The following is a 14,870-nucleotide window of genomic DNA, read 5'->3' as shown; positions in this document are numbered from 1 at the left end:
AAGCAATTTTCTGATGTCCTGACATCACTGAAAATGTACCATGAAAGTGCCATACGTTTAAGGGAAGGCTGGGGTAAATAATGGGGGTGAAAACTTGTACCAACTTTGGAGAGTTTACAATGGTTGAATACAAGGTATCGGTGAAAACTCTTATGATCAATAAAAAGAAAAAAATATTGGATTTACACAATGGCATGTTAAATCAAAATGTTGCCTGCAATCCATCATTTAATTGGTCATAAAAGATGTTATTACTGCTTTAAAATCAGCAGATAATCAATAGTGTACAATAACTGATTTGTTAGTCCATGTTCAGCTAATAAAATTATCAAAATCAAGAACAAGTATTTGAGTTATTTACTACATGTTTAATCCAGCTACGATACCTATGTTATTAGCCGATTTATTTAAACAGTGTTTGTTCCGAATAAATATATATCACAAATACAAATAAAAGGATCATTTTCTTTGTCTAACCAATTTCAACACTAACATCTCACCGAGATTTTCATCAGCGAACTTATAATCCCGATTGTATCGATATCTTCAATTATATATGATTTGTTAGCATACACCCTGTTTAAAAAATTCCACTAAAAGCATTCCAAACGAAGAGATGACAAGTTTTGTCTTCTCTGAACCACCACGAAATCAAGCTTTTACAATATCTCCCCTTGTAATATGCCTGCTGGTACTTATTACCACAAACAAACCAAAAGACATTAATCTGAAGCACCCAACTGCCATCAGTGCATTATCTGAAAATTTAAAGAACATTTTTTATTCAAATTGATACATGACAAAAAAATTCTCAATGCTGGTATATTGATGATGCTCTCTCTCCATTAATAATCCCAAATTAGGAGGATGGCAAATTCCCTTTATCAACTAGAACTAGAAATTTGACAGACTACTGAAACAGCCTCCGCGTCATTTTTAGACCATCTTGGTACAAATATATGTTACAAACGAGACAATTTTGATTTTAAAGCTAAATTTCCCTTTCTTGCATAGTAAAATACCCCCTGGAATATACAACCCCTTTTGCATACGGCGTTGCTAAGGTGTTTTTGAGCTAGCAGCGACTATTCTGACTTCTAAAGAATCCACTGTTGCGCTTTAGGCTTTTGGACCAAGGTTATAAGAAAATACGTCTTAAAGCTACCTAAAAATGTTTTATTTCCGACTACTCATTTTACTCATTTTGAATACAGATTTTACCGATTTTGATTGGTGGCAATTTAATGCTGCTCATATGTGATGAAATACACCTAAATAATGAACCGCAATGCAAGTGGGTGGTCTAGCGCGTTATAAAACCTGGTTTAACCCATCTTTCAATTTGAAATGTCTGAACCAAATCAGGACCATTAAGGTGGTTTCCTACTTTCCGGTTTTTGCCATTAGTTATACGGACTTTTATGGCAAGCCGTTGTGGAATTTATTCCCCATTAATTGATATTAATAAATATTTATTAATATGTTGATAAATATTTATCAACGTGTTAATTAAATATTTAATAGCATGTTAATAAATATTTATCATGTGCATAAATGATTTATTGATATCGATAAATAAATAGATGAATTACAACATGTTGATAAATATTTATTAACATGTTGACAAACCATTTATTGATATCAATAAATCGTACGAATTATTAACATGTTAATAAATATAAGTTCATGTGCTATCAAATCTGATACAGATTCTGGGTGCTGGACAATATCTAATCATAAATAAAATCAGCAATTATAAACACTTTTCTGACCACCATTAAACTATCTATAGTGGCACCCTCTTTATCAACACGTTAATAATTCATCTATTTATTGATATCAATAAATGATAATGAATATTTATTAACGTGTTGATAAATCATTTATTGATATCAATATCTATCAACGTGTGAATCAAAATGTTATATTTATTGATATCAATAAATAACAATTTATGGATGTCAATAATTTATCTTTAATATCAATAATTTATTTATTGATATCAATAATTCATTTATTGATTTTAATAAATATGTAATAAATTCCACAACGGCTTGCCATAAACTTTCCTTTTAACTGCTGCCAAAATTGTATCAGTTCGGTAATATTCGGTTCATTTATCAGTAGCTGCAATATTGCTATGTAACTTTCTTTTTTTGTGCGAGTATCACGTCTTTTGCTTTTGTGCAGATTTTGTTCTTACTCCTTGCTTACACAATACAGTTCCGGCGACTTTGCCGAAGGGGACTTTATGTTCCCATTTTTTTCGTCATGTTTGCGAGGGGAGCTTCTAATGGCCAAGCCCAATTATTTCGTGTGCATGCAGTTGTATTTGTTATAGTGACGTGGAATGTTAACGCTGCGCGAAGAGTTATTGGGAAACTCATTCTTAAATTACCATTAAAGAACAACTGAAAAATATTTCGTAGTTATAGTAATTTGAATACTTTTTTCTTAGAAAATGTCGCGAAAACGCATCGTAGGTTTATGTAAATTATGAAAGTCGTGCAATGTACACTTAATTGGGATATTTTCAATTGGATAGTAGCCAAAATGTCCCACTAGCGCTATCCTACCTGTTATTGGTGGGAACAAGAATTCAGTCCCCACTCTGGAATGACCGGGTAAGTCGGCCACGCACCTGTATGGAATCTGACTGGATGTTACCTGCACCTCAATAGTGCTAATGGAATCTCCGTATCCTGTAGGATAAATTGTGTTAAAACATTAGTATATAGAACTTGCTTTGTACCATATAAGTCAAGTTGTATCAAGTGGAACCATCTCCTTGGGTTGTAGCGCGAATAAACTTTTTGTTTACCAGAACGATTTGTTCTGTGCGTATTTATGTATTTTGAGAACTGAACGGAGCAAGCGAAATTAATTCTAAGAACGGACTCTGTGTGTAAGAGAACTTATTCTGCACCATTTATTGTCCTATTTCTTTAGTGTTACAAATTGTAATTCATCCCTGGCTATTCTATTTTTTTTAAAATCGGGCAAGGTTGTTACCTCTTTTACCAATTATCAGTTTTCATTTTTTACTTGAATTAACTTTGTGATGACATTATACTAGACTCTAGCAGTATAAAAAGGTAACCATACCATCAGCACCTGTCTGTTTGTAGTAGGAGGTAGCTCTGCTAGTGATATCGTGTGTTCCATAGAACCATCTGAGATCTGCCGCAGGTCGACTTCTGGAAGATATACACGTGATATTGGTCCAAGTGTCCAGTGTAAATGGTATGACAGGACCCCATGTAACTGTCAGGTTCTGCATTGGAACTGAAATTATGAAAACGAATACTTACAGAAAACCGAGTTAATGTATACAAAGGTGTAAAAATTAGGTGAAGCCAACTACAAGTACCTGCGTTGTGATAGATTTCATTCTCGATCGAAAACCATCCTACCCTTTTCTATTTTCCAAATCATCGAAACGATACTGCTGCATGTGTATATGTGGTATATTCACTGCAGTTCCGCGTAATTCTAAGCTAGCACCCCTCAGAATAAATTGTGTTATTTTGTGTTGTGTTGACCACTCGTGATTGAATAAAACAGTTCGTCCAAATAACCGAGACAGCAATACGTAAATGAAGAATAAATCCGCCATTGATGAAAATATTTGAATGAACAATATGCAAATGGCCATAAAAGGAAAATCCATCTACCAATGATAACAATAGTTGCAGAATCAGTCTATTATTCATGAATTTGACAATGGAGTTGAGAATAACGCCTCACTCTCCAACATAATCTACTAACTGTTAATTAAATAACCATAGACGGTCACATTGAAGCTTACAACTTACAATGGTCGTCCCTAAACATGTTGTTTTTTCACGATCAGATGAAGTACGTGCTAGTTCTGAGTTTAGAAAAAAAAAGACAAAATAGAAAGATGATCTATACCCTAATCCTTCGGCGGAAGTGTAAACTAATTTTGTCAGCGGCAAGACCTCAAAATGATTGCAAGAAGAAAGGATCCCAGCTAGAAACTGTTTTTAAAAGTGAAGAATGTGTGTTCTAAACTCGTATTTGCGCGAGTATTATAAAAATTGTACAAAAGTCTACCTATTAAAATGAAATGGCCAAAGTGCGATAATGCTTTTTATGTTAGTTACATACCCAGAACTGTTAGAGCAGCGATAAACTTTTCAGTTCCTGTATCACATTGGTATAGACCCTCAGATTCAACACTGGGGCTCTTAATGAGCAAGTTGTAGTATCCTATTACTTCATATAGATCTTGCTGCAGACTATTGTTGTTATATGTTAGGATTTTGTCAACTATACCTGTGCTATTCATCTAAAACATAACACAGTGAAATAATAATTTTCTATAGCTTAACCGTTAGGGGAAAGAAATTTACACATGTTACATTCTGATTGAAGTCCGTATTATCTTCAGGAAACGAATTTATGATATAAAACTACAACTTACCCGCCTCCAGAAGATAGCCTGTCCGTCTGTCTGTGACTGGATAGAGCATTTCAGTACTGCACTATTACCCGACAAAATTGATGTGTTGGTAGGACTTTCTAATATCACTGTGCTCGCCGCCGCTGCTAGTTTTTGTTAAGAAGGATGTTAATCAGTACAACTTTGAACTTTGTAAAATATTCTGGTAAAGTTTACAGAAGTGTCGTAAGATAGTAAATAAAGTTCCACCGACAAGTGCAGAATAAAAATGTTTTTATTTGCCATGGCTTTTTGTTTAATTTTGTTTGCTTTGTAAATATTTTGCACTTTTCTTTCTAAATTTGAGATGTACGACAATTGTTAGATAAATACTTGCTTCTTGAACGAAGTAGCGCTTCATTTTCAATGTCTTGCAATTTTAAGGTATTTACCTTTAAAACCTAACCATAACATTGTTATTGAATACAGTACATCCATCTTTGTTCAAATGTAACAATACTAAATAAGAATAAAGAATCATACTCAGTTTTATCTACTTTCAATTCGTTATTATGCAACACATTGAATGACATTTTAAGCTATCTAATTAAAACACCTACCAGTGATCCAGTGTCACACCTATCTCGTTACACACAATCATTTCCTAAAGCCCAAACACTCATTTTGTTCTTGTCTGAACCAGTCCAAAACGTGTTTTTTAGTGTATGGCCATGGATAGTAGAATAGTTTAAACAGCATTTTAGTACAATTTCTGTCCATTTAATGGATCTTACTCATGAACTCAAGTCCCTGTGGTCGATTTGCAAGTGTTTACGACGCAAGAAAAACCACCATAGTGTCAATTCTTGGACCATTTAGATACATATGGCCTTAAAAAATCATTTCCGGTCAAATTCAACTTACTTGTTGCAGGGCGAAATTGAAAACTTAGTTGTAGCATTTATACATTTTCAAATAATTTGAGTGTTTTTCTTTTTTTCTTCTTTTTTTTTTGTTTTTGTTTTTTATATTTACCGCTTAGATGCAGTTAGCAATGGAATGTCCTAGATATTGACTTAAGCTGTACCTTACAATATCTTATGAGAACCATAAAACGTCTTTGATGATGATACCAACAAAGGCTAAACATACCCCGGTCTTAAAAGCTTATCAAGTTCACAATAAATTGGAACGTCAAAATGATCAATAAGGTTTAGATTCCAAACGTCCTGTAGATGTCTAAATCAATATCAAATTCATTTATGCAGAGCAAACACAAGTAATCCTTGAATTTAGAATATTTGGGGACAATGCGTCGCCTATACAATGTTTAAACTGAAATTTGTGGAAGATTTCTTTTTTTCTGTAGTAGCCCTTGTAAAAACATAGGTCCTGAAATATTCGAAACAAATTTTGAGACAATCAGTTCAAGACTTATCTGAATTTAATAGCATAAAAACCTATGATTTTTCAACAACTTCTATTCCCCATACTCAGTTCAAATCCCGACTTAAAAACATTGTACATCGTTGTTTTTCCAAAAAAAGACGGTACACCTAGATACAAATATATAGTTCTTGGTAGAAATTCCTCATACTTTGTAAGAAATAATTCCAAATCGTCTTCCAAATATACAGAGAAAGATGTTTACATAATGCTGGAATTTTTAATCGACAACATATTTGTCCAGTGTGGTGGACGTGTTTTTCAACAAAAGGTCGGCATTCCAATGGGAACAAATTGTGCTCCTTTACTTGATGACCTATTCCTTCACTCTTATGAGGCTGACTTAATAGCTGATCTGATCAGAAAGAAAGAATATCGTTTGGCTAGATCCTCCAATCTCAGTTTCCGCTAAACAGATGACGTATTATCTCTAAACAACCCTAATTTCGGGGATTTGATACATCAAATCTACCCAAAAGAACTTGAGATAAAGGATACTACAGACACTGTGAGGTCAGCCTCGTATCCTGACCTACACTTAGAAATCGATGGTAAAGGAAAGCTATTGACCAAACTTTACGACAAACGTGATAACTTTTCATTCAGAATTGTCAACTTTCCTTTCATCTGTGGCAACATCCCTTCGGCTCCTGCGTATGGAGTGTTCATATCACAACTCATACGTTATGTCAGAGCTTGCCGAAACTACGCAGACTTTTTGTATCGCGCTAGAACTCTAGTAGGCTTCTGGAACAGGGTTATGTTGCTACAAGATTGAAGTCATCACTACTGAAGTTTTATGGTCGTCATCATGAACTTGTGGATTGTTATGGTGTGTCCATCTGCACCATGAAACTGATTTATTTAACGGGTCATTGTTTTCCTTTCCTCGTTTGTCTACCCCGGACTTGACTTTTTATGAGCAACTCGGCGGGTGTTTCTAGAAAAGCAGAGGACGCTTACCCTACCGGTGCACCTGGTCCATGCTCCCAGTTTTTAGTGGAGTCCTAGTTTCTCATTTGCTTTTGTTATTTTGTATGTATGATTTTAGTTACTTTATGTTCTTTGTTGTGTATGTCTGTTTTCCATGTCTGGCCTTTGTCCCTGGATTACATTCTTTTGATTACCGCTATAACCTTTGTTCCCTTGATTACCCCTTCATATAAATATAGAAACAGATCGACCAAAATTGTCGCATAATGTGTACCCATAGGTATTCCAATGGTCTGTTGGAAAACATGTAAACAAATATAACTTTAGCTGCTGCTGAAAAAAATACAGGCCTTTTTTAAATACTCGTTGCACATTTGTTTTCTTTTTATTCAAATTGACCTTCTTTTGACACTGTGTCTGATATTTTAATATTGACTGTATGTCTTCGATATCTCGGCACGATCTTAATCTATGATGTTTTGGCATGGACTAAATCTATGATGTTTTAGCACGAACTTAATCTATGATATTTGGCAGGGCCAAATCTATGACATTTGGCACGGCCTAATATATGATGTTGTGGCACGAACTTAATTGATGATGTTTTGGCACGGCCCAAGTCCATAAAGTTTTAACATGAATTTTGTCCCTGATATTTTTTATTGAGAAAAACTCTGAAGTAAGTCTTGGAACAGGGTTATGTTGCTACAAGATTGAAATCATCACTTCTGAAGTATTATGTTTGACACACTGGCTATGTCTCTGATGTTTGACACTGGCTATGTCTCTGATGTTTGACGCGCTGGCTCCGTCTCTGATGTTTGATACACTGGCTATGTCTCTGAGGTTTTATGTTTGACACACTGGCTATGTCTCTGATGTTTGACACACTGGCTATGTCTCTGATATTGACACACTGGCTATGTCTCTGATGTTTTGACACACTGGCTATGTCCCTGATGTTTGACACAATGGCGCTGTCTCTGATGTTTTGACACTGGCTATGTCTCTGATGTTTGACACACTGGCTATGTCTCTGATGTTTGACACTGGCTATGTCTCTTATGTTTTGACACTGGCCATGTCTCTGGTGTTTTGACACTGGCTATGTCTCTTATATGTTATAAAACTGACATTGCCTCTTCCTGACATTAACCTTGCCTACTAGTATTTTATGTCTTTGCGTTGTTATTGTTTTTTTTTTGCATGGAAATTGTCATGAATTCTATCAACATGAACATCGCCATAGTTTCAAAAGTTTTCTAATAATTGTCTCAGTTGCAGATGTTTACACCTTTTAAAACAAGTACAATATCAACGTAACATATACAATCAATATAAAACTTTAATTACATGCGTATTTTCTCAGCAGAGACCATGTCTCGTTGTCTTTGCTTTGAATTCTCTAGAGTAGTATAAATATTAATTTTTCCTAGTTGTCTTTTAAATGAAGTTATATTTAATGTTTTCGGATATTGTGTTTTTATGGCTGTCAGATCATTTGCGTTAGTTCTTGTGTCTTTATCCAATGTTTTCTCCGTTGTCTTACTGTTGACGTTATGTATGCTCCTTTCAATTTACATTATTTTGACAGTGACTTTGTGTCTAGTATCCTGACAGTGTATTTGTAGTCTTGGCATGGTTTAATTGCATCGTTTCATCCTCTATGTTATTTCTGACTTAAGATATTTGTTTTTTTTTAAGATATTTTTTATATTAGTGTCTCAGACAATTTTGTTTTTATTGGTTTTGATATAAAAATAAATAACCGATAGATATAACGAGTTTAAATATTATATCAAACAAAATATTTTATATGGAAAATTGCTTTTTATTGTAAAAATATAATTAATGAATAAGTGATAGACAACATCCAGTCATTAAATTCCAGACACCGAAAGCTTTGTCACGTGATCCCTATATGCTGATAGCTCTTCTTTGAAAGTTTATACAGCTTAGCTTACTGGTAGTTAAACGTCCCAAGAAGACCGAAAACGAAAACAGTCCACGGGATTTCGAAATTGTTGTTTCTTCACCATTTCAGTTTGTAAAATTATTACTTCGGTGACTGAGGCAATGAAGAACCAGTGAAGACAAATAAACTGTGTTCGGAATTCTCGTTAATGTTGTCTGCAGGATCCAGGTTTTAAAATGCCTGGACAATAGCGATCATAAAGAGCATGGCTACTGTGACAAAACTGTGTAACTGTATTGAGGAGGCACCATCTACAAAGAAAGTATAGGAAACTGTGAATAGCATATGTAGAAAACGGGTAATACATGTGTAGCCTCAAAAATGCATATTTATTTGAAGGGGTTTACTATTTTGGATTTAGGTTATATACTAGTGCACAATATCGATCTGTTCTTTTCATATACATTTTGGAAGATATTTCACATTGTTTTATATTTTCAATTGAGTTCTGACTTTATGCTTTTTGATTTTACTTATTTAAAAAAATCAGAACTTACTAAGATTTGTGTTCATGGTGTAGTTCATTTGGTTGTAGAGGCCGTCATACTCCACTTCACATCGGATATCCTTGTTGACATCTAGGGAGGTTAATGTCAGTGCCTGGGTAAGGACAGCGTCACCATAACCTGTCATTTTGGTTAATTATCTATTATTATTATTATTATTATTATTATTACATTACATTTGTATAGGTCATAACTTCTAATAACACAACTACTCTAAGCGCTTTACTTGTAAAATAAGCATTAAAATTCATCAACGAAAACCATGATGAATGAAATCTATACTGGAATTCAAAAAAATAAGTTTAGTAAAAATATATATAATGAATAGAAATTTACATGAATTAATATTAAGCATGTTAAGTGAACTTATTATCATTTGATAGATGTAGCTTATAATATCTTCAGGTAAAACATACTTGCTAAATAAATTAGTAAAAACTAACTGAAACAACAAACGAACTGACCACTTAATCTGTTGCTTTTACTGACGTAATAGACTGAACTCACCATTTGATCTAAAATTTTCAGTTAAGTATTAAGATTGAACTCACCATTCGATCCGATGTTGTAATTCAAGTATTAAGAATGAACTCACCACTCCGTCAGGGTTTTAATTTAAGTATTAAGATCGTACTCACCACTTGATCTGATGTTCTCTGTGTAGTAGTAAGACATACTGGTGATGTCAATGTTGTCCTTGTACAGCCTCAGATACGGAGGTGGATTACCATAGGTGGCTCTACAGGTAATGTTAACAATGTGACCAATAGTGGGTGAGGCTTCCCAGTAGGTAGATACATTGGTGGGTAGTACTGAAACGGGAATTTGTTTTGTAAGTAATGAAGTTAATTCGTTGTTTCAAATCGATTTATATGTGCGTGCACACAATCAATTGACTATAGAAACAAACCACTAGAAGTAACAATATGGAGGCTAACAAAACATCGTGTGTTAATCAAATTGGAAACCATCAAAACATTATAATTATTTACGTACCCACAGTTTGAAGGTATGCATCTTTAGTAGTTGCACCCACTGTACATTGATAAAGTCCTTCGTCTGTCGTCTGGACGTTAACTATTGTAAGATTGGCAGTACCACTAACAGCATACTTTGTTTTGTCCTGAACTAAGATTGTACTGTCCAGAGTGAGCTGGGTCTGTATTTGTCCAGAAACCTGTACACGAAATGAGGGAAGTATACTGCACTTAATCTGAACCATTGTTAAGTTACAGAGATAATGTCAGATTTATATAAAATAGCAACCATTGTTAAGTTACAGAGATAATGTCAGATTTATATAAAACAGCAATGTTTACGTGTCAACATATTTCAAATACTGGTAATGATGACTTACTTTTTTCCATTGAACAGACTCTCCACTTCCTTTAGTCACAATACACGCTAATGTGCCATTCTGTCCGAGAACAGCTGAAGTGTTGAATGGTGATATATACCATGTAGCTGCTTGGCTCACTGCAGAAGTAAAACATAAACTTGTTGTTTATTGGGTTTTTTTTTATACTCAGCATTTAAAAGGTATTTGTCGAAAATAATACATAGTTCAACGCATCAACTATGAATTGGCATCCCGGTTTTGCACATATATTTGTGATCGAATTCGTTTAAAAACAGAAAAGAGAAAGTGCAAAAAAGTACCGTTAGTTTTATATTTCATCTAGTTGGAAAACAAATTTTCGGAAGAGAAAGGAAACGGAAGAAATCAAAGTTAACTTACCGGCCAGCAAAGATAAGAAAGTCACAACACTGAACATTGCTCAGATACTATGTATTATCCTGGCGATTCTGAGAATGACCCGAGTCCATCATTGCCTTAAATACAGTTCAAAAGTTTGTTTACTTGAGACCATGGTCCCCAGTATCGATGATAACTAATAGTTATTATTTCATAACAAATTAGCTAGACTGTTTCTGACTAGTTTGTACAAAAATGTATATTGTTGGGATTATCAGGGTAATTAGATATGTTTTCATACACTGCATTGTCCTATGTAACTGACTTGTTATTATTTTGACACCACACCAATAGCAACAAATCGAAACTACTAAGAATATAACAAAACCATAGCAAACAACATCAAACTGGATTGTCAAACCCCATCCAAAATAATTATGTATAAAAACATTTTGAATTAAGCCAATTACTTGTATTTAAGTAATGCATATGTATTGTATGAAACTCATACCTACATCGCAAACATAATGAGTTTCTTCGAAGGAACACAAAATGTTTTGATTCTATGTACCAGGAATACACTGTAACTAATTTTACCCAAAACTCGTCTCCTGCCAAATATCCCCGGGATATTCAATAGCCAAGTTGCCAAAATTGTATTGTCAGAATAATATTATAGATAATTTATCGAAATTTGCTTTCCAAAAAATTCAAAACCCCTTAAACACAGAGGCTTTATTTCACATTGTGTTTACCTGTAGGTGCTAGGCTTTATTTCACATTGTATTACCTGTAGGTGCTGGATTAAGCTTCCTATTTCAATATTTTGGGTTTGGAATATTTCATATATATCATTTATTTTTGGATTTAGATCTTCCTTAGTATTTAGTGTTAATGCTGTATTTATATATATGTACATCTTTGTTTCCTGTTTACAAGAGAATATAGTGACAAATAAAATTTATAATGCACGAAGCAAGAGAAAACAAATACAATGTAGTTGAACAAAAAAAAAGCAAAAAAAACAAAAACAAGAACAAGAACAAAAACAAAAACAAAAATAAAAAAAAACACATAAACAGCTTAATCTTTTATATTTTTATATCATTTTAGGGACAAATAACCATGTTGATATTGTATTTTAACTAGAAAAAAAGAGCAATGAAAAAAATTATTGACATTAGATGCTCAGCGGATGGTGTTATTGCGAGAACGATGTCGGTAGAATCCGCAAACATTTGTTTTATAAAGTTTTAACTAAGTTTTAAAATATCGAGGTGAGCAGTTTTTACCCCTTAGGCATTTGTCTTTACTTTCTCTCGGAAAAAAAAATCACCTTGCAGGTTCTTAATTAAAAATGATATAGCTCGCCCGATTTTTAAGGCAATATGGTCCATACACGATGTTCAAATCATTGTCTATTCTTTGAACTTTGAGATATTTTGCAAAGAGAGATCTTCGACCCTTGATAGCATCCCTATGTATGATTAGATATTCCATGGATGGAATTGAAGATATCAGTTGTTTCATTTAAGTATGACCTAACCTTGAAGCCTTATGAAACTAGCTCAACCCAACCGCAGATATCATGCGCCTGTTCACGGGCTATTAATGTGTCTTTGTGTCAATGTATTACTTTTTTGTATTAGTTCGAGGAATTTGTCATAGTTCTGTTGCCGCGGATTTATTGCTCTGCTTAAACGAGGGGTAATACACTTGTTAAATTCTATAAGGTATTTACTGTGTTGGAATGGTATACTCTAAAACATGGCATGACCTGGTCTCGATTTTTGGTCTTGTTTTGCTTTTGGCTTTATCCTAGTCTTGATTTTGGCTTAGCCTTGCCTAGCCTCAATTTAGGCGTGGCGACGGCAGACTATAGTAGGATTGGCCTGCCCTGGAAAATTTAATAGCCGGGCTTAGCCGGGTCATTTTGGTTAAAATAATGACTGAATCTATCTTGTATCTTTTCTTCAATAAAATTGGAGTCATTGTTCAGTCAATGTGCAAAATCATAATATGTTATGAGTTACAGAGAAAACAAGTTGAAATGACGAGTTTTGCTTCAAATGCAATAACAATAGATGTAGTATGACCTGTAATGATCTCCCTTTTATATAAACAATGTTTTATATTCTCTCACAAAAAACTTGACTTTTTACTGCACAAAAATTAATTGCCAAAACTTTATGCTATTTGTGCAGCTATCAACGTGGATGGAACTTATGTCATCTTTTTTTAATTCGAAGGAGACCTAATATTAACTTTCAAAATATAGTTATCCCTATGATATGAAAAAAAAAAAAACAAAACAAATAATAATTTGATTTGAGATATCGCATAAATTTACACCAAATAGAATAGGACATGGTCCCCCGGCATTTCAGATTTCATCATGGAAGATCAAGAAGAAGAAAACGTAACATAGAAAAGTCATTTCATTATATATTTTAATCTCATAATCGAATTTAAAGTCGTAACTATTCAGTTGCATAAAAATGAATCTACAAAACTGGAAATTGACAAGCTAATCTGTTGTGAGGTTCTTAACCTTTTATCATTTTATAAAGTATAGGTCGAAAATATGCAACATGTCAACTAGTAAGCAGAAAGGTGTCTATCAAAATTTAAAAACAGATATCCTCTTTCTGTCAGGAATGCTTTTTGTCCTGACAGGATGGGATTGAATACCGATGTGAAAATATACACGAATTAGTAGTTATTATTAAAAAAAAATACAAGAATGCCATTATTTTAATGACCCAAACCCTCTTGAAAATTAGCATTTTATGGTGCCATGTAGTTACATTAGTCTGAAGAACAGTTAAAGGAAGACATGTGATTGTAACTGAACTTAGTGCTGACAGACTTCTTTATGACAATTAAAAAAAAAGCAAGGAAAATAAAATTGAAATATGATTAAACCCGTATAAACAATCTATTAAAAACAGGAATTTGTCTTATCACAAGTCGAAACTTATAAAACATTTTTTGAATTTATAACCCGCATATACCAACCAAAAGCTAATTTTCGATAGGTGTTTATTTTATACTAACACATGAATAAAAAGTTCGTTTTTTTTTTTCAATATGAAACGGAAATTAAACGATTTTTTGTCATAACTTATATCAACTTTTAAAAAGAGCAAAAGACAAAATAAAATAAGGCAAAAAATGTTCAGGCCAAGCCAGGCTATTAAATTTTCCAGGTTATGCCTATTCTACATTTTGGCCTAACCAAGCCAAAATTGAGGCCAGGCCAAGCCAGTCCATGCCAAAATCGAGACCAGACAAGGCTAATTAGGCCAGCCTATGTTTTAGTTTTTTGTTTGTTGGGGTTTAACGCCCGAGCAGCAATAATCGATGTTTTAGAGTAGGCCTTTTTAGATATTGGCTATATAGTATAATACGTTGATGCATTTATTGAGTTTATATACGCTTTTCCCCGTTATTAACGTAATAATAACTAAAGGTTTGCTTAGTAACTTCATACACATGTATGTATCAACAGAGAAATTTAACTGATGATCTTGCCGGGATTTCCCTCCGTATATTGATAACGATTTTTTAGCTTCCCGTTGTATTTAACTCATAAGTAATTGTATACTAGCACTTATACATGAACAAAATGTAATAAGTTTAGATGATATCACATCCAGTTAAACATTTTCAAAATTGAAACAATAAAAAAATCCAAATTTCGATTTGAGAATAAAGAGGGTGGCGTAAGTAGAATGACCGTTAAATTAATCTACATAGCAATATAAGGATTCGGTGCTAACCTTTAAGCGGTTGCTTGTCTACAGAGGTTAAAATGTACAGTTTTCTCAATCATTCGTGAAAAACAAATGTCTCATTTTTCGCTCTTCCACCTCAGAACGGCCTGTCAAGGACCTCAAATGCACATCG

General features: G+C 33.7%; 2 protein-coding genes across 2 annotated transcripts; both read right to left on the bottom strand.

Annotated features, from left to right (window-relative positions):
* Positions 1 to 218: 218 nt before the first annotated feature.
* LOC148630210 (uncharacterized) lies at positions 219 to 4,903 on the bottom strand. Its single transcript, XM_088580397.1, has 5 exons — positions 4,898 to 4,903; positions 4,132 to 4,312; positions 3,106 to 3,285; positions 2,577 to 2,702; positions 219 to 758 (listed from the first exon to the last, which is right to left on the bottom strand). Exons 1-5 carry the CDS (start codon positions 4,901 to 4,903, stop codon positions 652 to 654), a joined length of 600 nt encoding a protein of 199 aa, XP_088436523.1. The 3' UTR covers positions 219 to 651.
* A 3,551-nt stretch (positions 4,904 to 8,454) lies between these two features.
* On the bottom strand, positions 8,455 to 11,040 carry LOC148630209 (cell adhesion molecule 2-like). Its single transcript, XM_088563219.1, has 6 exons — positions 11,004 to 11,040; positions 10,623 to 10,741; positions 10,262 to 10,442; positions 9,904 to 10,077; positions 9,257 to 9,385; positions 8,455 to 9,010 (listed from the first exon to the last, which is right to left on the bottom strand). The coding sequence occupies exons 1-6, from the start codon at positions 11,038 to 11,040 to the stop codon at positions 8,931 to 8,933; spliced, it is 720 nt and encodes a 239-aa protein (XP_088419345.1). The 3' UTR covers positions 8,455 to 8,930.
* Positions 11,041 to 14,870: the final 3,830 nt, after the last annotated feature.

The sequence above is a fragment of the Perna viridis genome, chromosome 1, assembly GCF_037379345.1.
Source record: "Perna viridis isolate PV_CMFRI_1.1 ecotype Kerala chromosome 1, ASM3737934v1, whole genome shotgun sequence".
In the NCBI taxonomy this organism is placed as follows: Eukaryota; Metazoa; Mollusca; class Bivalvia; order Mytilida; family Mytilidae; genus Perna; species Perna viridis.
The sequence above is the reverse complement of the archived record's forward strand: the minus strand, read 5'-3'. Positions and strand labels throughout refer to the sequence as shown.